The 24,096-nt window shown below is 41.1% G+C and overlaps 2 protein-coding genes across 3 annotated transcripts in view; one reads left to right on the top strand and one right to left on the bottom strand.

Annotated features, from left to right (window-relative positions):
* The window catches only part of ITPR1 (inositol 1,4,5-trisphosphate receptor type 1), a 188,199-nt gene extending 167,337 nt beyond the window's left edge, over nt 1–20,862 (bottom strand). The window contains exons 1-3 of the mRNA XM_062585659.1: nt 20,462–20,862; nt 19,994–20,069; nt 1,056–1,163 (exon numbers count right to left, since the gene is read on the bottom strand). Coding sequence (XP_062441643.1) covers nt 1,056–1,147 — 92 coding nt within the window. The 5' untranslated portion in view covers nt 1,148–1,163; nt 19,994–20,069; nt 20,462–20,862. The remainder of the gene's footprint in view (nt 1–1,055; nt 1,164–19,993; nt 20,070–20,461) is intronic.
* Nucleotides 20,863–20,919: 57 nt separating this feature from the next.
* The window catches only part of SUMF1 (sulfatase modifying factor 1), a 38,842-nt gene continuing 35,665 nt past the window's right edge, over nt 20,920–24,096 (top strand). For both annotated transcript variants that reach the window (XM_062585410.1, XM_062585411.1), the window contains exon 1: nt 20,920–21,143. In XM_062585410.1, coding sequence (XP_062441394.1) covers nt 20,937–21,143 — 207 coding nt within the window. In that variant the 5' untranslated portion in view covers nt 20,920–20,936. The remainder of the gene's footprint in view (nt 21,144–24,096) is intronic.

Consider the following 24,096-nt stretch of genomic DNA (forward strand, 5'->3'; position numbering starts at 1 on the left):
CCCTCCCTCTAATTTCTCATTGCTTTGAAAGAAGGTGGCAGATGCGCTCTTTTAGCCTCTCCTCCAGCCCCCTGGTAAGACCTGCCAAAGCAGTACACAGCTCCACTGCCAGCTTCTGATGTTCTGTGAAATTTCTCCTAAACAGCAGTTGAGCAAAATAAAATACATCCTGTCACTTGCCAACTGCATGGCTTTTCTCTGCAAAATTTTCCTTGGCCTAGGTAAATGGCTACTTTTTTGTTTATTAAAGTGGCATACACTTCTTACTGGTTAGAGGCACTCTCCAATAGAGTACCTATGGGTTCACAGGAGAAAACGCGAAGGAGGTCTATAAGGAAGCACAATAGGTGACAGGGGTAGGCAAGGCATGGCTCCCATTGCAGTTCTGGGTATGCTGGCTATTGGCAAAGCCAAAGATTCAAAACATGGTCTCTTTTGACTGGAGAAGTACATTTTTTTTTAATAAATATTTTAGGAAAAGACAAAACCAGTCATAGTGGTAAGTTAGTGGTGTATAAATGGTTTGGTATAAATGGTTTGGCTCAGGGCTTTCCTTTTTTTTTGCCTCCCCATCTTTTTTTTTTTTTTTTTTTTTTTTTTTTTAAAAAAAAAAGTAACTACTTATATTCCCTATGCTACATTCTTTTTTCCAAACAGCAGATTGCACTGTGAGGCCTATTCATTCCTGACTGGGGGAGAGAAAAGGGGATGGGGAGGAACAGGACAGGACACATGGATGGACACGGGACAGACAACATGAAATATCTTTTTCTTGCATTCATTCCCTCTATCCATTACTTAGAATTGGCAAGCTTCTTCCTTCCCACAAAATATTAAAACTGAATGATAGCCATTAACATCCTCTCCAGCTTCCTAGCATTTAACTTTCCTTTTGCTATATTAACTTCATGCCATTTTTAATCTGTACAGAAATCTGTACATAAAGCTACCTTGCTTTACCCACTGTTTCCTGGGAGTCAGGCTCAGGATAGCTAGTTGACCTCTATCAGTCCTCCATACAAATGTTTTTAGTACAAGAGAACAGTTGTTCTTACCCCAAGGTGCTAATAAATCCATTTGTTGAGCCCTCTGCATAGAGAGAACAAATATCTCCAATATGAAGGAAGCTCGACATCTTGTCAGTCATCTCTGGCTTATTGCCCCTAAAAGAATAAAATGGAACATTATTTATTAGGCAGAATGATTTCTTGACATAAACTACTTGCAGGTTACAACAACAACAGCATCCTTCACTTTTATTTGTTTGCTTTTATTTATTTGAAAATCTAAACAAGTCCTTGCAGTGGAATTTCAGGTATCAAATAACATGTAGCATGTCAAAATATTTCCTTAGAAAAATAAACTAGGTAAAAACAACAAGCTATTGGCATTCCATTCGATGTGGGATTGTTTTAGCAGTAATTGTATCTATCCCACAGATGTTCATGGACATTTCCGTAACAGGCATACTGATCTCATTCATCCCATAGTAAGACAGTGAGAGGGGGAAGAAGAGTAGGCTGCCTCAACTTAAGACATGTTATCTACACTACCTAAATCACCATGTATTCCTCTCCCTAACTGGTTTTGTCAGAATCAAAGCCTGTAGGTCCTAGCATATTTTAAAGGTCCTCTGGAGTGCTAGAGCACCTCAACACTGAAACGGGGCTCTACAGAATTTTACTATAAAATACTGACATGATGTAGTTGACAGACACTATTATGAATCACCATTTAGGGGTAGCCAGTTTCTTACAGCTGCAGCTTTAAAGGTGGCATTATGTGAAAAAACAATGAATATACCCAACAACAGCTTTTTCATGCAAAAAATGTAAAGATTAAGACTTTTTTTTGAGGTCAAATACTTTAAAGTATACATCAAGAAGCCAAATCCCTATGAAGCTAAAAACATTTTCAATCCTATTTTCAAAAAGGATGCCCAAATTTAACATTGATGAGACAGCCACTTAGTATTGTCAACTTTCATGGTATTAAGAACTATCATTATTTTCTTTAAAGCTCCAAATCCTGGACTGAATGATTCAAGACTTACGCATCATTCAAATAAATATGAAAAAGTTTTTATCTGTTACAGCAACAGAGAGACAAATATGATCCCTAATAAAAAGAAGCCCAACTGAACATTTTTTAAAAGATCTCTTTCTCAAAAGCCATTTACTGGCTTCGTGGAGATCCTCTTAAGCCATGTTTTTTGATCACTGAGTTCAACAGGCTGAAATAGCTTTCTGTACACAGGTTTCAAACAGTTGTCAGTCAACATAGCTCTTTCAAGCTGCTCATTCTTATAGTCTGATGATACACTCTGAATGCTGCCAGGATCAAACCCTCAGATTTAAGGGAATGTAACTGAAAATGCTTTCACCCTTCCTGACATCTAGCATGATACACCAAAATCAACTTTAAATGGTCTGCCATCAGGCGAACTAAGCAGCAGGAAATTATACTTATTACAGAGCACAGCCCTGACATTGTACATGGGGTAAATACTCCCTTTCACTGAACATTATCTTGTTTACCAAAGCATACGGATCAAATTTATTAAGCAATGCTGGGGCTCACCAAGGACAGATTCATGGAGATTTAAAAGTTGATGCTGACAACACAGTACAGATAGAGTGCAAGCAAGGGGCTGCACTTTTCCTCTGAAAAGCTGCAGACAGCTATCCTTCTTCACTTCCTCCTGCCTAATAATAATGTCAAAATACATTATGGACATTATTATTCATCATACCTGGAAGTCCCTTTATGATTTGGACAGTTAAAAATCAAAATTAAGAAAAAAGATAACAGGCCAAGTTCATAAGCAGGATAAGATATTGCTGCTTCTCTGAAGTCAAATCTGTGTACATACAGATGTCATTCAACCACTGCATATGTCACACCATCCGTTCCCAATCTTTTGACAGCTGGACAGCATGATGTCACTATCTATTTTAAACTAGATACCAAAAACACACAAAAATACACAGAATGACTGAATTAGTATCACTAGAAATATAGCTTTCCTCATTTCCTGACTTAAATTTTAACCATATACTTCCTGCCAAAAGTTTTCAGGCCTTCACAATTAGAACTGAGATATAAATGCATATAGTCCAAAGCAAAAGTATTTGAAGTCAAAAGAAACAGACACTTCTGGAAGAAACTAACCATCCATCTTACTCTTATGTTTAGGCCGATTTTAAATACTTCTGAACTTTTGGTCTGTAGAGTACTGTAATATGATTACAAACAATTTAGCTCTAAAATATTGCTTTTTGCAATGGCATATAAGGTATCCCCTGTGTTAGTGCAAGAGTACTTTATTGGACTCTGTCATTTTACTTTAGAAGAGAGAGATTTACCACAGCTATTCGCAGCAGAATGTCAAGGTCAAAATTATTGACTTCCATAAGAGAAGAGAAGAACTGTTTCTTGGCAAAAAAACCTAAAACCCAGAACATTGACCAAAACCTGGCCTCAGGATGGAGAATGAAATGTCTGCATCATATTAATTATTTTGTGTGACAACAGGGATTTTTTCATTATTTTCTTTACTGAGAAAGTTCAGGACATACAACACATTGTATATCATGATATTCCAACATATAAAATAAACCCACTTGCAATCTATTGACATCTCCATTAGTAAAATGTTTAACAATTTCATCTATAACCATTATTTTTCCTTATAAATAACAGAAAAGTATTTTTAACCCTCAAAGTAGTTCAGCTACACTATGTGATTTGAATTTCACAGCCTATCTGTTCATTAGATTCTTTTTAAATTTTTCCATGCCAGCTAATAAAGCCATCATTACAGAGTCAAATTCTATTTCTGTTTAGCTCAGTGGTGCAGATTGCCTGCATCACTGCAGGCAGAATATAGGAACTGCAGCAGAACAGATGGACCTTGCCTCCACCGCTCCAGTGAAACACAGTGCCAGTTCCAAGCCCCTTAGTAAAATACCTATTTGCTCAGGACATCATAAGGCTTGCCTATACTAAAAACTGATGCAACTGTACTTGTCTACATCTATTGCATTCTTTTACAACTAAACATCAAAAGCCAATCCATTTGACATTTATCTTTAAACATACTGTTTTCTGAGGTTGGACAGCGCTCAGAAACATGCTGAACTGGCAGATGGAGTGAGGGACTAATTGACCCAACAAGACTCCTTATATATAAGGTTTGCCAATTTCGCTTACTTCGAAGCTGCTTTGATACTGTCCTCAACAAGGAGCTCATGACATCTAACAAAATGAGTCTACTGATTAATCAATTTGCATTAAACACTAAGTTATCAAATACTGCAAAATGAGTACTTTGTATCTTTTACTAGGAAGTACAACTGAGACTTGAGAAAAATAAAAAATCCAAGTTTTTCCAAGATCAGTGTATCCAGATGCCAGTTTGAAAATCCTTTCAAAAATGTGACTGCCAATTTTTGAAGACTATGCTAATCCACATGAAGTCAGACCTATTGGCATCTCTGTTGGAGCACCCTGAAGTTGAGATACAAAAACAAAAAAAAACCTGTCAATCTTGGCATTTTTATCCCAATTTCACAGCACAGGTGGGCCACAGACTTAAGAGAAAAGGTACCCTCCTGAAGGATGGTCAGTCTAGAGTCAGTGCACGCTCCCTTGTGAGGAAGGATGTGCTTCCTTTCCCCGCTATGTCTATGGAGCATTGTAGAGGACTACTAGAAAATGCTTGGATGAGCAGGGAAGGAGGATTCTTACATATGCCGCCAATATATGGCTTTTGTGGTTAAAGGAATAATCACTCTGCTCAAAAAACAATTATGCTCAACAGATAAATATAACCATCACACTGCAATTTCTGTATTTTAGATACTGCAGTGCCAAGAGCATTTAATACTAGAGGGGGGAAACCCTAATGGAGTGTTTCCAAATACTCCTAAACTGGGTCAGAATTTTAACAGCATTCCCACACTCTCAAAAGAACGAACTTATGCAAGAAACCCATCATAATCCCAGTTACCCCACAGCAGTCTCCTGGCCATGAAACAGAGCAGTCTTCTTCCACTGAAACACTGAAGGGCAGGGATGGGGAGTAACGATGGATTTTTTTCTAGGTAAAACAACTTGTAAGAGTGATGATAAAGTAGTACTCTAACAGGAAAACAGTAGCAGTATGACAATAAAAGCATACAAACGTAGAAAGAGTCAAGTTTCTCCAAATTTGCATTACAAACTTTAGCTCAGATGGCCAAAAAGTCTACTGCAACACAAGATTTTAAAAAATAACAATGTTCTTTTTCCCACTAAGTCAACAGACAATTACCATTTCCTAAGACAAAAAATGAAAGATGAACTATAAGTGGATTGTATATTGAGAAATGGGCTGTATTTATCCAGACACAGAAAAATGCCTGAAAGATGAATACTTCCTATGTTATGTTTTTAAGTCTTGGCAGCTTGAATTCTTTTAATTGCACTGGTGATGACTTCAATGTCTGTATTATCTATATAAGTGTGTGTCCTTAAATATGTTTTATATACAATTTCTCCACACAAGAAGACAAAATTAAGTCTCTTAAGAAGCTACTCAAAAAAATAAATACTGCTTGAACTTCATGAGAATTGCAAGGTACTGCTTTACAAGTAATGTTGCCAAACTATAGCGTTGTTCTACAAAACCAGACTTGAACATGGATTAATTCACTGACTGGATTTAACTAATAGAAATACAACCTCCCTTTCACATCTCAGTGTTTTATTACTTGCTGACCCTATCACTCTGTAGTGCTTTGGTGAACACAAATCATTATTACAAGACCTAGAAATTGGTCTTTTGACTGGACAAGCAGTACAATAGTTATTGCGGTTGCTCTGTTTTTCCTGAAAAAAAATTACTTTGCATTTCCCCAAAACAAGTTGTATTTTATATAGTGAAAACTAGTGAAAAGAGCCAATCTTGAGATGCAAAAAGAAGTACATTGAAATGGTTTGTAAAAAGCCTTTCAACACAATCACAATCATTCCCCTATGATTCAGAAGTGATATCCAGCAGACCCTCCCTCAGACTTCTCCATTGGCTTTAGAGAAGATTCAGATGACTCAATCATATCATGGAGCTCAAGCAGATCATATGCTTCGCCTGATGACCTTGACTAAAATGGTAAAAGTTGAATTCACTCAAATTAAACTCAGACATTTCAACCCATTCTCTCATGAAAACATATTTCATAGTGGTAGCTAAGGCAGAATTATCAATAAAGACAGTTAGAAATCAAAACAACTGTTAATATCAAATACCTTAATAAGACATCTGCTTTTTGAAGATCTCAAAATAGGAATTGCAATTGATTTGTAAACATTTCATACTAATTTGTTCCATCACTCATTTAGTTCTTGATTGTCAGTTAAAAAAAGGCTTCAGAGCAATGCAGACAAGTTTGCTTTCCTTGAATAACAAAGCCAAGGTCCCCTTTTGAATTTTTCCTTACCAGGACGGTATGTAACAAAATGTTTGCAGTATACTATTCCTCATCTCCAGCAATATAATGCTGAAAGACCCTTCAAAGAGTTGTCGGCTATTTTGCCTATACCATATCTCACATGTTTGAGGGGGGATTTTAATACTTTAAATTATGATTGGAAATTCTGTTCATAAAATAAACAGGGTCAAATAAGTCTTACTGCTGGTGGTTTGATTTCTAGCAACAGGGATGCAAATAACTTATGGTTCTAACGTTTGTTTCAAGCAAAAAAACTCCTTGTTGTGCCTTGTAGTTCCATGATACACTCAGTTCACCATTAACATATTTTCACTGCAGTTTATTGCTCAATTAAACGAGCAATTTTGTATGCATTGTTTTAGAAATTGGGGCAGCACTTTATCAAAGTCTTTTTCACTATCTGGATTATTTAGCTAACACTAGAATCTCAAATTATACTTAACTACTTGAAAAAATCTACAGATATGAAAGACTATAGTGAAAGCTTAATTTTGATTCAGTTTTTAAAAGAAAAAAAGATCGAATTCTTAACAGTGGTGAGAGATGGAAAAGCCAACATAAAGAACTGCTGTAGCATAAGCCATTGTCACGTATATGATGAAGCATCCATAAATTAACAGGTATCACTAACATTTCAACAAGACTATCATTTGAGAATCCACAGAGACAGATAAGTCAAAGCGTTCAAGAAAAATCGGACTGGGTCCTTAGTATTTCTGGTTTAGGTGTAGCAAGCCAACATCTAAGAAAAACGTCCATGATTCTGACTTTCTAGATTTCAGTGAGAGTCAGGTGCTTAACCATTTTTATAAATTCAAACTTTACAGCAAGATTATCTGATCAAAAATTTGGCTTTTGTAGCCCTGATCCAAAGTTTTTCTTAACTAAGATTTTTCTAACGATTTCAGTGCTTTTTTAGATAGGACCCTACTATTCCATATCTATTTTTACAGGTGCAACTAACTTTAAAAACTGAAACAAAAAACTGTTTCCTATTCTTATTTTAAAAATAGAAGGTTACCTCCCTAATGGCTATGAGAAAAAAAGTCATAAGAATTTCATTAAAAGAGCCAAAGAAAGGAGGAAGTGCTCCATTTAAAATATCATCTAGTGAATAATCACTCTTCTAGGGCTGCAGGAAGAAACACTGTCATTTTCAAAGCTTCTGATTTTGCAAATCTAGAAGGGGCTCTTTGCACACATGCACATAACATAGAAAGACAAATACAACAGGGTTTGGTTGACAGAGCAAAAAAGCAGTTGGCTCCTGACGATCGTGGTAAGTGCCATACACAGAGCAGGATATTGATGGAAGTTCATTAACTCCTTAGCTGAACACTAGGTCAACAGTAGAATGAAATTCAGAAGCCTCTAAGACACCAACACTGTTCACAGCATATGGAAAATGACAATAGCACGGGCAATCACAACCACAGTCTCAAACGTTAGATTTCTTTCCCTGCTTGCTCTCATACGCTTTTGATGGGAAGTAGCTCAAGAATTATGTTAAGTATTGACAGGGTTACATAGTGCTGATTTCATGCACATGTAGTTACATTTCAGAGATTACATATTTAAAAAAAATATCAATGTGGTATATTTCTCTACCACATGATCTTGTTTTCCACTTACTGCAACCTTTCATGCTGAAGAGCCTGCTATCTGCAGACAAATTGTCATTTGATGAACTGGTAGATTAAATAAGAGGAATGCACTCTCAGAGGAAATATTTTTCTTCATAATACTTACAATGCCGCAAATTTTCCTACAGTTTGTAGTCTAAATAGGCAAGATGGAGAATGTGAAAGGGGGGAAGGAGGAAGCAGCACAGTGCTATGATTTCTCAAGGTCATACAGTAGGCTAGACTCAGAGCCTGGATTAGGATCCATGTCTCCTGAATCCCCATCCACCAGTCCATACTGCCTCTCCTCTCTCAGACAGAAGTTCAGCCTCAGTATACTTCTAATATAGCATACGTTTCCTCCTTGTCTTGAAGAAAGTTAGAAAAGCCATGTAAATTCATACAGCAAGATGGTGGGTACGTTAAGTTCTACTCCTACTGCTTCCCACTCCAGAGATAAACTCTTTTTATCTATTATATATATCTATTTTATATATATATATATATATATATGTATATGTATATATATGTTTACCCTACAAACTATGAAGTTATTCAGAAGTGACTAATAGGAGCAATGAAAGTTAAGAAGAAAAAAGGAAAATATAAGTGTAACTCATTTTGTTAACTTAAACCTGAATAAATACTTAATAGAGATAAACAAGTATCTGTGACATCCTTTTCTGCTCAGAAAGAATGCATGCATTTTTTGATTTTTCCAGTGCAACCAGATAGGATAACAGCCATGCTTCAGTTACAGAAAGCTGGAGTTGAAAAGGAAAACACTCATAACTGCAGTGAGCAGAAATTATACTTTGACAGACATATCTTACACAGCAGCCATTTCATTGATACAAGAAATGCAACTAACAGATCCCCCATTAACAGACATTTGAAGAAAGCTTAAAAAAAGAAAAACTTTTAAGAGCATGCCATTATGAAAGAAAAAGATCCTTTTTAAAGTTTCAGACCAAGTATGACCTGACAGCAAATTTTTAATTCCATTAAATTAGGAAGTTGATACTTACTGAAGTTGATACTTACTGTCTCTAGCCCTGAGGGGAGAAAGCTTAGACGTCAGCCTAAGATGAGGCCCCTACCAGCACACAGTTTTTTCCAGAATACTTCTATTAGAAGAAGAGAGCAGGAACATGCCAAAAGAACCAGGGCAGCCAATGTCATGGGGAAAGAGAGCAAGCTTGGTTTATAACATCTACTAGAGATTGGCCAAAGAAGAAAAGTAGCCAGGGAAGAAGAATGTAAAGAACAGTTCCAATTTCATTTTGCATGGCCATATATCCACTGAGGCTTTGCCACAGAATGGGCCATCTCCTACAGCCCTTTACATCAAGTGTGAGCCCGCCTACTAGCTCACAAGATGCAAGCTCTTTGGCAAATGCAATACTCCGTAAATTTGCCAAAGCATTTCCCTTTTATCAGTCTCACTAACCCTCATCCTTCTACTTCTGTTCATCTCCCTTTGATCCTACTTTCCCAATACATTCATCTTTCTCCATGTCCTGCACTCCCCATTTCTTCCTTTGCCAATACTTCACCTTGGTGGGGGTTCTCTGGCCTCCATGGCAGTGCTTGACCCTTCTGCTGAGACTAGACTCTGCTGAATGGCTCCTGGTAGCTTCGGGTCCCAGCCAGCAATAAAATTTAGGCTTTTCTCCTACTAGCAGGTCTCTTTAATGATGGTTTGCAAGTCTTCTCCTGCCTTGCAGTTACAGCAGACCTTACAAGGCTAAGCTCACTGGTCTTCCTTCCTAGATACCTCAGCAGGCATCTAGGTCTGCAGTGAAAAACCTAAATGCCTGTAAAAGGCAACCAAAGGGGAGGAGCCACTACCATCACATGATTAGCACATGTGGAGAATCACTGGTGGCCAAGGGACCTACTTTGAGCCCTACTGATCTAAAAAAAAAAAAAGTCCAATCAGTTGGGCTTCTTTGCAGGTGAAGGCTCCAGGCCCCAGTTTGACTTGTACATGTCAGTCCTCCAAAAGTAATTTTCTAGAGTGCAAACATGAGTCATTCTTCTGAAGAAAAGGTTCAAAACACTGCATCAACTTACCTCATAAAGAGCATTAGCAACTGAATCTGCTTAACCCTTACATATAGAGGAGTGACCAAGGATTGTTCAGTTATTTTAATCATAAGATAAGTTCTTACTTAATCCTTTTGATCAAGGATAATTAGCTAACTCTGAAAGGGTTAGGCACCTGCCTTCACATCCACACATCTGTTGGAATGGGATAGAAGGGACATATCTGGACATCATACTCATGCAATCAGTGCTTTTTTCCTCAGAACTTCTCAGATTTCTGAATTTCTGAAGAATAAGATAGGATATGCTAGCGTACAAAATATACTTTTTTGCAAAATTTTGCTACTAAAGAATTCCTAGAAACAAACAAACAAAAAGTGCTACAGTCTTCTGGCAGTGGCTATTTCTTGGCCTACTGTGGTCAGACACACTTCTTATATGTATATGCACAGAGATGACTGTCTTCTGACTCCAGATATCTTGCACAAGACAGAGACAATGAAGAACTATTTATATATACATAGACATTATTACATCTGGATTCAGTATTCAGACTTCTTTTCCTATAACTTAGTATCAGATTACTCCAAAAATAGGAATATCACCTAATGTCCTAATCCAAAAAATTGCTTCATTTGGCCCTCAGTCTTCTCAGTTATTTACTATTCTTTGGTACTTTGTTCAGTAGAATGATCAATGAGGTATAAACACTAAGCTTTCTGCAATGCTGCTTATATTAGGATTTGGCATACAAGGATGTAGTTTCATCTCTGCAAGCTGTAAATTAGCAAAATAACCTGCAGTTCCAAGTACATTGCTAAGACATTTTTCTCTCTAGAGCAGCTGACATGCCCAGATATGAACCAACACTTTATTCTCAATGCAACAGTGTGAAGAAGAAAAGGGAGGTTTTGATAGGCTTAACCAAAACCACAGCTATGAAAATGAAACTTTGGAATCCATAGCTAAATTTTGCAGCTCTTCTCTGGTTTGAATTACAGTTCCTGTAGTTTTCATTTTACCTTATTTTTTTTCCAAAGAAATTTAGTCTGTTTAAACACAATAGCATAAAAGAGTAGGAATGATAATTTCTCAACGGGTACGAAAGAGCAAGAATAACATACTTCCTGTTGCTGCTTCTGTCAGTATAGCGAGTAGTTGCAGCACTCTGAAAAGATAGCTCCAACACCATACCCAGTTATAGTTCAACATCTGCGCCAAGACTGAGAACCAGGCAATAATTGCTGTAGCGCTTTTGTAGTGTCCATTGGGAACAGAAACAAGAATGGAGTATCAGGCCAGATCAAAGCTCGCCTTGTCTGGCATCCTGCCTCCGACAGCAACCGATATGAGATGCGTAATGGAAGAGCCCAAGAATCAGCACAAAAAATTGAGGGAAGGGTTCCACTATAATCTTCCTTGATAAAGTACCCATTTGAATAACTATGGGCAAAGGTAGATAGGATCTGACTTAGAAGCCCATGTACCATCTACTGACTTTTCAGGTCTTCTGTTTCAGGAAATCAGTATCTACACTATAGCACAGGCTGCTATATAAAACTGCTAAAGGGTTTTTAACCCATCTTCTGTACTATTACACCAAAAAGGCAGAAAAATGCTTCAGGCTACTGAGGCAAGAGCAACTAGCAAATATGCTATCTCAGCAGCAGAAGCAATCAATACGAACATTCTGCAAAGAAGATTTTCTGAAAACCAGATTAATACCATGGTCACACTGTGACAGAAATGCTGCTTTTATGTAACTTTCCACTAGCACACCATTTTCTACCTCTAAACTCCTTTGCTCTCTATAAGCTTCTTTGGTGAGGCTGTCTTTCCTCACATTCACCCACAAAAATTCAAGCAGCTAGTCTATCAGATACTACAAAATCACTACCTTCATTCGACCTCCCACAGGATCTTGAGATTCTTTCTGCGTTAAAGCATAAGCCTACTATAACTATTTTATATTTATGAGATAACAATGTCTCAAAGATCCCAGTATGCTTCACCACTTGACACAAACATTCCTATAGAGTAGACAATGCGCTCAAGAATTACCATGCATGGTATCAAGGGGGAATAGCATGGGTGACCAAACCACTGGAACAGACTATGCCTGCTCATGTGGCTGCTTCATTTAAAGGACAGCACAAGGGCTCAAGATATCTAGGTCCTGCTTTATAGCACTGATAAAGAAGCTTCAACTCAGTATTTTCTGTCTTGGTAATTTATCAGAAATGTGCTCATGTTACAGGAAGCAGTTGAAAGGAATTCCTGCCTCCATCATGGACTTCCAGATCTACACTAGCTCACATAGGTCAGAATTTGATCAGGAACCTGGGCTTGTATCTTTCCTCCATCTCACACACATAAGACTGTAGCAGTTGGAACCTTGGCTTTATATTTCTGTCACTCCTGTGGGTCACTATCTTCTCACACTGCCATGTTGTAATACAGATTCAAAGTTAGTTTACAAGAAGGTAACTTAATCAAACAGCAGTATTACTTCATTGTTTGTAAGGATCACTCTAAATTACAATCACACTAGTAAGGAGCCAGGAGTTGAGATTCAGATTTTTCACCTGAACTTTATTTCTCCACTTTCTAGTCTTCTCCACACAAATACAGATTTGTTGAGGCAGTCTGAGAGGATAAAAACACAGTGCCATAAATACAAGCCCATTACACCCCTATTTATAATCAGAGGCCCTAACTGTTATTTCCAACTCACTCCACTTTATTTATCAATCCCAATATCCTTCCTCCATTTAGCTGTTCTTGCCTAGACTTGTAGCTCCAACATCTGCTGCTGAAGACATACACTCACAAAGTGCTCACTTCTTCAGTGTCATTCATTAGGGCCTCTTCCACCCTCCAAAAATGGTATTCACGAGTAGCTAATCTTAGAAAAATATACTGTTTCCCACAGTTAAGCCCCGCTTCAGGACAGCAAAGGCAAATGAAAGTTACTCTTGCTGTTTACTTCCTAATTTGTGAACCTCTGTAAAAGAGGAAACTGGATTGCTTCTCATTTCAAGAATTAATGAATACAGCACAAGCAACAGATGGGGGGGAACCCTCATCTAAGCAAACACTTTAATCTCAGAGAGGAATGAGGAAATTTAAGACAAAAAACTTGTTATTGACAAACAAAAGATTACTTACAGAGCACATTAGAAATAATGGGCTCAGCTGACAGCTTACTTGACAGTGCTTCTATAACAGATTGTTTTGAAAAACAATGAACTGTGGTTTTTGTTTCCACAATTGCTTTTTTTGGGTTCCTACATACTGACCACATGCGTAGCATTTCAAGTCATTGGTTTTTTTTACAGCATTTAGCTTTCACATTGGTTCTGACAGTAAGGCTATCTTGCAGTGTCCTGTTATGCTACAATTTTTAGCCTGGTCAGTAACACCAGTTATCTGCACCCCTCAAGCAGCTAGCCTTAGGTCATCAATATTTTACTACAATCATGACAGCACGCAGTGTTGTCATTGTTTTAGGCACTGAGTTTACTCTCATAAATCCACGTGGGGAATTTAGAACCTAAAATATTTGCTGTGCAGACATCAGTTTAAAATAGCGGCTTACAAAAAAAAGAAACAAAAAACCTAGAGGCTAAGAGCCCATTAACTTGGCCAAAGATAAACTTATAAGGGAAAGAAACTGATACAAGCTTCATCTTATACCCCTCACCCTGTACCATGCAAGAAAACCATTCAGATGTGGACCTTTGGACTAGGCTCTGACTCAGCGAGTCTTCTGGGCCACCAAGTTTTGGAAGTCCTGAGATACCAGGCAAATTTCTGAGCACAGGAGAAGAAATTCAAAGGCAAATAACACATTTTATTTCTTAAATGTGCATACAAAGTATTACAAAAAAAGTGGTCTTCATTGAAATTTGAAGTGAATAGCCATCACCTACCTACTACCACGAGTCACTAAGTCTTGACAATGCAACGATCTGGGCTGTATTAACCATGTTCTCCCTCACTGATTTGAGCAGTAATACTATAGCCCATTGCACCTGCATCTGACTAAGCACCTGCAAACTGTTACAGAGTGGCAGGTAGTATGTTCAAGGCAGCATTTCAGCCTTTTCACCTGTTGGAGTTCTTTATACTGACTACACTGAGCTGGATTGAACCCATACAGGTCAAAGACTACGTGTAGCATTTTATACTAGAGGGGAAAGCTTGCCCCCAAACTATCACTGTTGCATCAAGCTAGCTGTTGCATACAGTTTTACAGCAAAGTCTCCCTTGCTACTAGGGTAGCAAGAATGCAAGAACGAAGCAACACCTCTGTGTGTTCAGACAAGCTACAAGACAGACTTAAGTCCAAAGGCATCCAGAACAACCAGTAATAATCAAGCTTTTAGCAAAAAGATGTAAAAGGGCTCAGAATTATGACGCATCCCACATACATGGAATGCACATGTGCTCCCTCCCCCTCCTCTTAAGTCCAGTTATTGTAGCCAGGAAACAGCTAAATATTTAGACCGTTAGACTAGTTACCAAGACCCTCAAAAATATCCACCCACCATTGCCCAGCTTTTGACCATTTAAGAATAAGATCATCTATAGCCAAGTCTACATCAGCACTCGCGGGTGTTTACATAACACAAAACCTCTCCGCGTAAGAGGAAAAAAGCAGAGAAAGTTGAAGCTGACACGCTGCTCCCCAGGTGCGGCCGCAGAGGCCAGAATCACCCCAGAGGCGAGGGGCACCGAGCCGTGAGGCCCCCGCGCGCGTTCCGGGGCACCCCGAACCGGCCGAGGGTGCAGCAAGCGCATTCCCAGCTGAGTCGTGCCGGCTATCAACAGGCGCTTCGGAGAGCGGTCTGTTCCTCGCAGGCTTCCCCCGCGCAGGCAGCCGCCGCACCGCCCCCGTGCCTCAGTTTCCCCGCGCCCGGGGCGCGCTCGGCGCTGCCGCGCCGCCTCCGCGCTCCTCCGCGGGCGGGGGGGGGGGGGGCGAGCAGGCAGCACCCCCGGGCGCGGCCCCCTACCTGGTGTCGGCGCGGAGGGGTGCTAGCGGCGGCCCCGCAGCCCCATGGCGGCGGCGCGGCGCTGCCCGGTCCCGCTAGGCTGGAGGCTGCGCCGCGCTCCGCTCAGCGCCGCGTCCACATGGTTAGTGCGCCCGCCGCCCGCCGCCGCGCCTCATATAGCCCGCGGGGCTCCCTGGGTAACGGAGTCCCCGCGGCGCCGCCGCCCGCCGCCCTGCGGGACTACAGCTCCCGGCGTGCCCCGCGCCGCCGCCCCGGCCGGCCCCGCACTCCACGCTCGGGAGACGCACCGCGGGGTGCAGCCCGGCGCCGCCGAAACACTTTCGGTCCCTGGAGGCTTCCGCGCAAGCCTTGGCCAAGGCGGGGGGGGGGAGGCGTGCAGCAACCCCGAACCGCGGAGGAATAATCCCGCGAGGCGCGGTAACGTGGTGCCAGCCTGAGAAGCGGCCAGGAAGCCAAAGCAGAGAAAACAAACGTGCGGTAACTTCCAGGACAGCTGAGCGGCTGCGCTTCAGTTGTTGTGCTTAAATATTAGAGGTTCAGATTTTGCAAGCTTATTTACAGACAGTGCTTTCACTTGTGGGGTAATTCAATTACTGGAAGATAAGAGGCTTTCGCTGAGAACAATCAGCTGTAAGGAAGTACAGCAATGTGGGGCAGAACAACTGCTTTGCAAAGGTGCACTTTAAAACTTTGCAAGTAGTGAGTTCTCTTTCATTTCCTCTTTGGCAACACCATCTGCCATCGGGATGCTGCCAACAGTAAAGCCTACCTACTGACTACACAGCTTAAGCCAGAATGACAAGTGGCAATAAAAAACTGCTTCCTTTATTTATTATATTACACAATTATTTGCCCTTAAAATATTATTCAAGGTATACTGTCCTTGATTGTAATTTTTATGCCCTCTGTGGGGTGCAACTTGGTATGTTTGGCAACATGGGGTGTAGAGTGCCTTATCCTAGTGGATGCAATAATTGCACAGCAGACCTGCTGCATCGCTTTAATTGGCATAAGGTGAAAAAAAACACTCTCCTCCTCTCATTTCCACCTGCACCCACCTGCTGCATTAGATAATAATAAGGACATAGCATATAATTGTTGCTGAGATACTCATAGTTTGTCTTCCTCTCCCTTTCCAGCAGTGGACTACTGCTAGAGAAAGGAAACAAGTCCAGATGAGCTAGCAGCCTGGTTCAACAGGACTTACTGCTGTATTGATTTTTTTGTACAAAATAACATCAGAGGATTAGTAATTACTGCCATCAAGTAAGAATATTCAGAAATCAGTCTGCGACTTAGAAACTTAAGGAAAGGTCAGTGCATAGAGTTCTATGGTCTTCATATATGGCTGCAATGCTACAAGCCATTACTCATCAGAAAGTTGGCAGAGTAATGGTTCCTAATTTCATTAGGAAATCCTAATGAATTCTCATGTAATCAAATCTAATCTCTGGATGAGTTCAGTAGGCTGAGAAGGGTGAGTGACTAGAATATCTGGTGCATTTAAGCAGCAACATAAAGACAGCTACTACAGCCTGGGGCAAAGAACTTCGTCCACAGATGACCATTACAAACCATCCTACTAGTATGTCTTGAAGTATGTTTCTTACAGAGTATGGAGTTTCAGTAACAGTGATAAATATGAGCAGCAACACTGCATTAGAAATTGCATGTAAGGTACAACCATAGTGGCTATTTACTTTTGTTTCTGAGACTTAGTCAGCTCTTCAGTGGCTGTGGAAGCTGTACCACTGAAGGCCGTTCAGCCAAAGATAGGACAAAATGTGCTAGGTTTGGAGTGGTAGTGGAAGAGACAAGATAACCATGAAAATTCCCTACAATGAAAAAGGTTTCACTTTGTGAACTTGCTTTAGGCTGCAGGCATGGTGAGTTTGTAAAACTCCTATGATCTTTTAGCTTTAAGAAGTAGTAAAATGGTGGGGGAGTCTGGGAGTGATAAATTTCACAGAAATTCCCTAGAATTCAGAAATACCCTAGAATCATTCTCCTAAAGCTAATGTTTTATCTATAACAATGTGAGGTACAGTAAGCAACCCCCAAGATGGGGCATAGTCCTATTCAGACAGCTGCTAGCAAGGGGTTGGTTCTCAGCCTGGATCACACACACAGACATACCAAGAGGGTCTAAGGAATGAGAGCTGTTCAAGAATCCAGAAAGAAAATACTGTAGAAGCTACTACTTGGTAAATACCAGGTCAGTTCTTAGAGTGAAATAGTACGAGATATTTAGCCCAATCACTTACGTGATTTAAGTCACAAAAAAATGGCTTGCAAATCTTTAGTTTGTTATTGGACAATTGTTCTTTTCCTCCTTTTTGGACCCTACTTCGATCCATCATTATCTTATTTGCAGTAATTATGTGAATTCAGCATTGATGAAAGATGTTAAGGTAAAGTTTTAAGTCTTTTATTTACCAAGAACAATATTATTTTTCTATGTTGCCTAATCTGCAATTAACTCTTGACTTCCACAGACTACTTCAGTCAGAAAGCCCTCAAGCCTTTTGAGTGGGTTTGCACATTTTTTGTGCTCCTCCCCTGCTGCTATTGGTTCAGCTGTACTGGTGGCTGCTGTGGAAGACTACAACGGCAGCTATTCCTGGCAACTACCAGGACTCTAAGGATCAAACTGCCTAATCTTGCTTGTGGCTGGTCTTCATGACGAGGTAGATGATCAAAAAAGCTTCCAGTTATCAGAGTGGTCCAGGCCAGCATAGTGATTACTAGGAGGAAAAAAAGCACTAATAACAATAATGAGACATGCTAGGCAACATCTCAGCTTTTCAGTTAAGGTCTGATAAGTCTCCCATTCAAGATATCTGTAATATTTTCATATTTTAATGTAGAAATGGCCTCTGAGATTAGTGGGCTTACTCCTGGCCAAGGAGAAAAGGAGTAAAACTAGACCCTATGTGGAAGAGACCAGTTGCCTGTGAATGAACAAATAGCTTGGGAGCACAAATATCATCAATAAATGACACTAGCAGAAGTTCTCAGAAGTCTTCAAGATTACAAGTAGAACGCTGGATTTTATTCAGAAGCAAACTAATTGTTGCATCTAGTCTCCTGAGAAAATGCAGAAACATAAACCTACTTAATGGAAGTACAAAACTGCTGCAGAAAAAAAAATCTAGGAAAAGAAACAATGAGAGTGAATGGGCAAGTTACACTACAGAAATATCCCTGCTCTTTGGATACGAGTTGATTTTCATAATGACTGTCAGAACCATGTAGCTTTAATAAGGGGAATTTATCCTGGCAGTCTGTTTTGACTTCTAGAAGACTGTGGAATTTAGACACCTATATTTGGCTGTCATTCCAATAAGTTGTATAGCAAATTGAGAAGGAGAAGGTTAGTTGTAATTTCTTTACATTTTAGTAGAGATTCATTAATGCATTGGGTTAAGATCATTTCTGCAATATAAAAGGAATATTTACATTTTTTGACCCCAAAAGCAGTAAGAGCGACTTGATTTTCTAATTAAATTTGTATTAATTTGTTCTTCTGTACTCTGTTGTTTTTCTAAGTATGTCACAGGGCAAAAAGGATTAATGATAGATAATTGGAGTGCATGCTTGTGAACATTCCCAGCACTGTCATTTTAACACACAGTAAAATTTCATCCAGGGAATACAGCTGAGTAGTGTTTCTACCCAAGTTCTAATACAAAGTAGAAAAAAAACCCTCCTGTACTATGGCTGTGTTGCTGTTGCACAGTCCTAATCTGCACAGAACTAAAATTATATTAAATATTTAAAATTAATACTACCCAGAATGAATAAAGATTTTTTTTCAGCGTAGTGGAAGATCCAGAAGAAGATCCATTCTGTTGTCAGTCCTGACCAGGAGCTCCCACAACCATTAGGGAAGTTAACATTTACATGATGGAACACTAAAAGCTTCAATACCTGTAGTGAACTACAGGGAAAACAAGGGAATTACCAGATCTGATACAGAAATTCTGGATATAGAGACAGCTGATCACTGTCTGAGTAGCTAAAGAACTGCCTTAGGCTATGCAGCTTGACCATGCAATGAGTACAAGTGAATAAAAAAGTAGTGCACTTTTTTGCTTAGGAATGAGAGAGCAGAACTTCAGATTTACGTTCCACAAGAAAACAGGCCTGCTACTCCCCCAGCTCCTTAGCAGGGGGACAGTGTGTGGGAAGAGTCTCTGCTCTGCTTGAAAGTCTCTGCCAGCTGAACTGGCAGAGAGTGGGGTAGTAATTTGCTTGTTCCTACTAACAGCAAATTGCTACCTCTCCCATGAGCAAAGTAGGATACTGTGCCTCTATAAAGTATATTTCCATTCCTGCCCTGCTCAGATTGCACACTACTTCACCTGGCTTGCAGCAAACTTCTTCTCAGTCATCCGCACCAAAAACTGTAAAAAAAAAAAAAAAAAAAAAAAAAAAAAAAAAAACCCACACAAACACCACCAACAACCACCAACAACCCAAATTGCAATAATGCATTTGATGTTCAGTTGGGAAAAAAAAAAGTAGGTTTCTCCTTTTCCTTCTGTAGGTTATGGTGATGTTTTTGCCATAAGGATTATTTTTTCTTACTCAGTAAAATCTAAGTGTGAAAATTCAAATTCGAGGATAGATACAGAAACACTAGCACCCAGGGAAATTACTATTTCTTCAGTTTTTCTTAAATCCTTAGCCTATGAAGGCACTGAGTTGCATCATCCCTATTAAGGAGGGGACCGCTAAGGATACTCTTTGGAGGAATACATGTGTATGCTCTTTACATACTGCTATGGAGCATGGTCAAAGCTGTTGTACTTACTTTTTGTGCCTTACACCTACATCTCGAGGGAGTCTCTGACACTCACATTATCTACAGGATGTTGGCTGTCCTTCAGCTTAAAGAGAAAGAGAAAAAGTGCTTAAAACAGGTATGAATACCACTAATGGAATTAGCTGCTGACTAAGGTCCAGAAACCACCCCCATCAGGGCAACAAGCCACATAGCAGCAGTAGTGAGCTCTTCCAGAGCGCTCTTCGACCACCTTCTTGAAGGCGCTTTACAGAGTAGCACTGAAATTTTTGCCAGAGGAGGACATCAGAGCAAACCGCCGTCCTCAGGGCCGCACAAGCTCAGGCGTGCCTGCTCAAGTACCTGGCGGGGACATCAGCAACAGGCCCTGCTTTGGCTGCCAGGCTGCACTGGCTCTGAGGAAAGCAGTGAAGAGACAGAGTCTGGTGTCTGTTGACAGGGGGAAAGGGAAAGAGGGACAAAGAGATCTAGTCTTACCTTTAAGTTACTTAAAGGCGCGCAGGTATCTTGATGGGTCCGCGCACCCACGCTGCACGTTCTTGCCATTGCAGGGGCACGTTCAGTACTTGGTTTCCCAGAGAGCTCACGAAGGGCCAGTCCTCGCCGCCGCCCAGCCTATGCAATCTGAACGTCCCCTTGCTGCAAAACCAGCCAAATAACGTAACCGGTCACCGAAAGTGACCCCCAGTCGCCGCCGCTTTTGACCTCGCACAGCGGGAATACCCAAAGGCAGGCCCGTGGCCCCCGGGCTTTCCCCGCCGACGGGCTGACGCGGGCGGTTGCTGCCCCCCGCGCGCGCGCGTTCTCCTCACGGACGTTAACGGCCGCAGGCGGCGGCGGCCTCGAGCGGGCGGGAAACCGCCCTCCCCCGCCAACCGCCGCCGCGGCCCCTTTAAACGGCCGCGCGTCACCTGACCGCTGCGCTTCGGCGTCACGTGGCGCCTCCGCCAACATGGCCGCGCCCGGCGGTTGCAGCTGCCTCCTCCTGGTGCTCGTGTTAACGGCGGCCGCGGGGGAGGAGGCAGCGCGGCGAGGGGAGACCCCCGCCGCGGGGTGCGGGTGCGGCGCTAGCCGGGGCAGTGACGGCGGGCGGGAGGCGGCGGCGCGGCGGTACTCGGCGGCGGCGGCTGCGGGCGAGCGGGCCGCTGGGCGCAGGCGGGTGAGCGGGCGCACGTGGCGGGCGGGCGGGGCACGTGACGGGGCACGTGGTGGGCGCGGCGCCCGCTGAGGGCCGTTAACGGCCGCAGCGCAGCGCCGCGCGCGGGCCTGGGCCTGGGCCTGGGCCGTCCCCGCTGGCGGGTCCCCGTGGCTTCGTGCCCGTGCTGGGGCGTCGTCGTCCTTAATAGCGAAAACGTCACTTTATAAACATTGGTGTCGCTGTTAGCTCTGACTTCTTCCGCTCCAGCCTTTATCCCTCTCTTCCCCGTTACTTTGGGGCCGTTCTGGTTTAGCAGAGCTGAAATGCAGTCGGGGCGCTGTGAGGGAGGGAAGCGCCGGGTGTCCTGTGCGTGTGTTTCAGCGCAGCGGTGCCCTGGGTGTCTCTGTCGATCTGCCTGTTTGCGTACCCGTCCTGCGGTGGTCTTCAACTGCTCGTTTCTCTCTGCCGTTCCTTTTTTTGAGGAAATGCTGCCCAGGGCTGCAGGTACTTCCCTGGCCCCGTTCGAAAGGGACTGATGCACTATATGGGTGCTTATTGCGAGGGGGTAGCAAGTTGTCTTACACCATTGAAGACCAAGTGTCTCACTGAGTGATGTGACTTCGGTTATTAGAAATGAGATTGCTGTTTTGTTTTCCCTTCGGTAGTTATAATGAGCAAACTTAACTTGGAATGAAACACTGCAGCAGTGTTTCACGGATCAGTTGATGGTCGCTCCACAGACGTGCCCTGTGTGTGCGTGTATGCGAGTGTGTTACTTTCCACCCTTTTTGGAGAGGCTGCACTGAACAGAACTGCACAAAGCTTTACTGTGTCGGCCAAAGAAACATAAGGTGAAGGAGGACTTGAACACAGCGTGTTCTCCGAAGGTGGCTTCAGTGTCTCCTGCCTTCTTTCTCCTCTTTCGAAACAGTAATAAGAATTAGGGAGAGAAGACAGATGTGTCATAAGGGTGAAAAAATGCCAATACTCCGCCCTCATTATCCACAGTGATTTGATTCAATATTATGTTTGTATTGTTGTTTTCTTACTGAATTTGTGTTGCTAGCCTTGATCGAAACACTGCTTGTAATTTTAGGGAAAACTTCTGTTTTGAAGTTCTGTTGTGCTGTTAAAATTCTAGAAACTAATTTGGTGAACTGAAACAGCATTTCCCCATATATATATGTGTGTGAGTGTGTATATGTGTGTATATATATATATATACACTCATAAAAATCATAATTTATTTTATATATATATATATATATATAAAAAAAAAAAACTCCATGAACTGTGATTACAAAGTTTGATTAGCCGAGAAATTCATGTTGGGGTAGACTTAGATCTTGTGCAAGATGGATTGCAAATAGTAAAAATGTGAGGAGTTCCCTTTTTTTACTGCTTCTCAGTATCTTAATATTGGGAAGCTGTATTTGCGTGAAGAAAGCTTTTGTCATGTAGATAGTGAGTTACAAGTTAAAGGGAAGGATGCAGTTATGACTTGACTATTACAGGCTGCACTTAATTCTGCAAATATATGAAAAGTGCAAATTAAATAGTCCCTGTTGCACTTCACCACTACTTCAGTAAACTACATTTAATAGAAGAAACCTTGGCATTTTACTGCAGGTCTCACTGTCAGTTGAAACAGTCTTTCAGCTCTGTTATTTCATGGAAGGCAGCTGATGACTTCAGTAGAAGATAACAAAAGCTAATTGCTGCTGGATTGTAAGCAATGTTCACATAAGTCGATTCTGCTTAGCTAGAAAACCCTTTCCTCAAGAGGGAAGCAAGGGGGAAAACTTGGCCTCTGCTTCCTTCAGTTGAAGTGGAGTTCTGTGGGTTGTCTGTCTGTTTGTTTTCAATCCTTCTTACTAACAGTTTAGATAGTCCCACTACAGCTTTAGGATTGGGAAGCTAATAGTTTAGTGGGTTTGCTCTATGCTACCATTATATTTGCAGCAAAGGTGTAATCATAGGCAAATATAGTTTCTGATGTTGGAGTTGGACTTTGAGGACCATGAACTTGCATGTACTAGTAATCTTGCAGGCCACTATTGTTGCACTTACTACCTAATATAGTGTATGTATATATGTGTATATTTTTTATACACACACATGCCTCTGCTGTTGAATTTTTGCTTTAGTTCAGTCTTGATATTTCCTAGAGACATTCTTCTGTGATTGTTACCTATATTTTAAAGCTCGATGTGAAAGCTGCTTAATTAACGATATAAATGTGGTTCCTGGATGTGATGCCTGTGCAGAAGATCTGTTCTTCCCTTAGTATTGTATTCCACCATCCAGACATTCCATTCTAGACATCGGAGCTTTGGAGTCATTTGCTGTTGATATTATAAAACTGTCTATCAAAGGAAGATCCTATTTCCAAGTAGGGGTTCCAAGCTGTGAAGTGAGTGTTAGTGGAGACGGGAGGTGGGGAAGGAGAATCCTCTAGCATCAATATTTGGTATCAGTGTTGGACACAGTATTGGTGGGCATGCTGGGAGTCTTGGCTGTAACTCTGTGAGAACACTTCAAAAGTACTAGGTTAATAAGGAAACCTTTGGATGCTCTTGTCTGAGTGTAAGCTGGCAACCTGTCAAGGCTTTTGAGTCTTCTGGAGTGGATGCTGGGCTGTAAAGTAAGAGTTAATTTTTCATGTGCTTTTAGAGAGCAACTCACTAGTGAACTTTCAATATTGCTTTGAAGGTTGCTTCAGGGAGTTTTTAGATACAGTGGATTGGAAAGAAATTTGTAGGTAGGAAGGTAATGCAGCTTTGCATTATGTTGTCATTCCCAAAGTCCTTAAAAAAACCAAAAACAAACAAAAAAAAACTCTTAATCACTCTTACGGATTCTGTTAAAGACAATCTGTTAAGTACTCAGATTCTATTTAGAGGAGAAAAGATTTAAAAGATTTATGGGCATGCAACTAACTGCATGTGTAGTTAGTTATGAATTCCTATACAGC

Source organism: Rhea pennata, chromosome 12 (assembly GCF_028389875.1).
Source record: "Rhea pennata isolate bPtePen1 chromosome 12, bPtePen1.pri, whole genome shotgun sequence".
Lineage (NCBI taxonomy): Eukaryota > Metazoa > Chordata > Aves > Rheiformes > Rheidae > Rhea > Rhea pennata.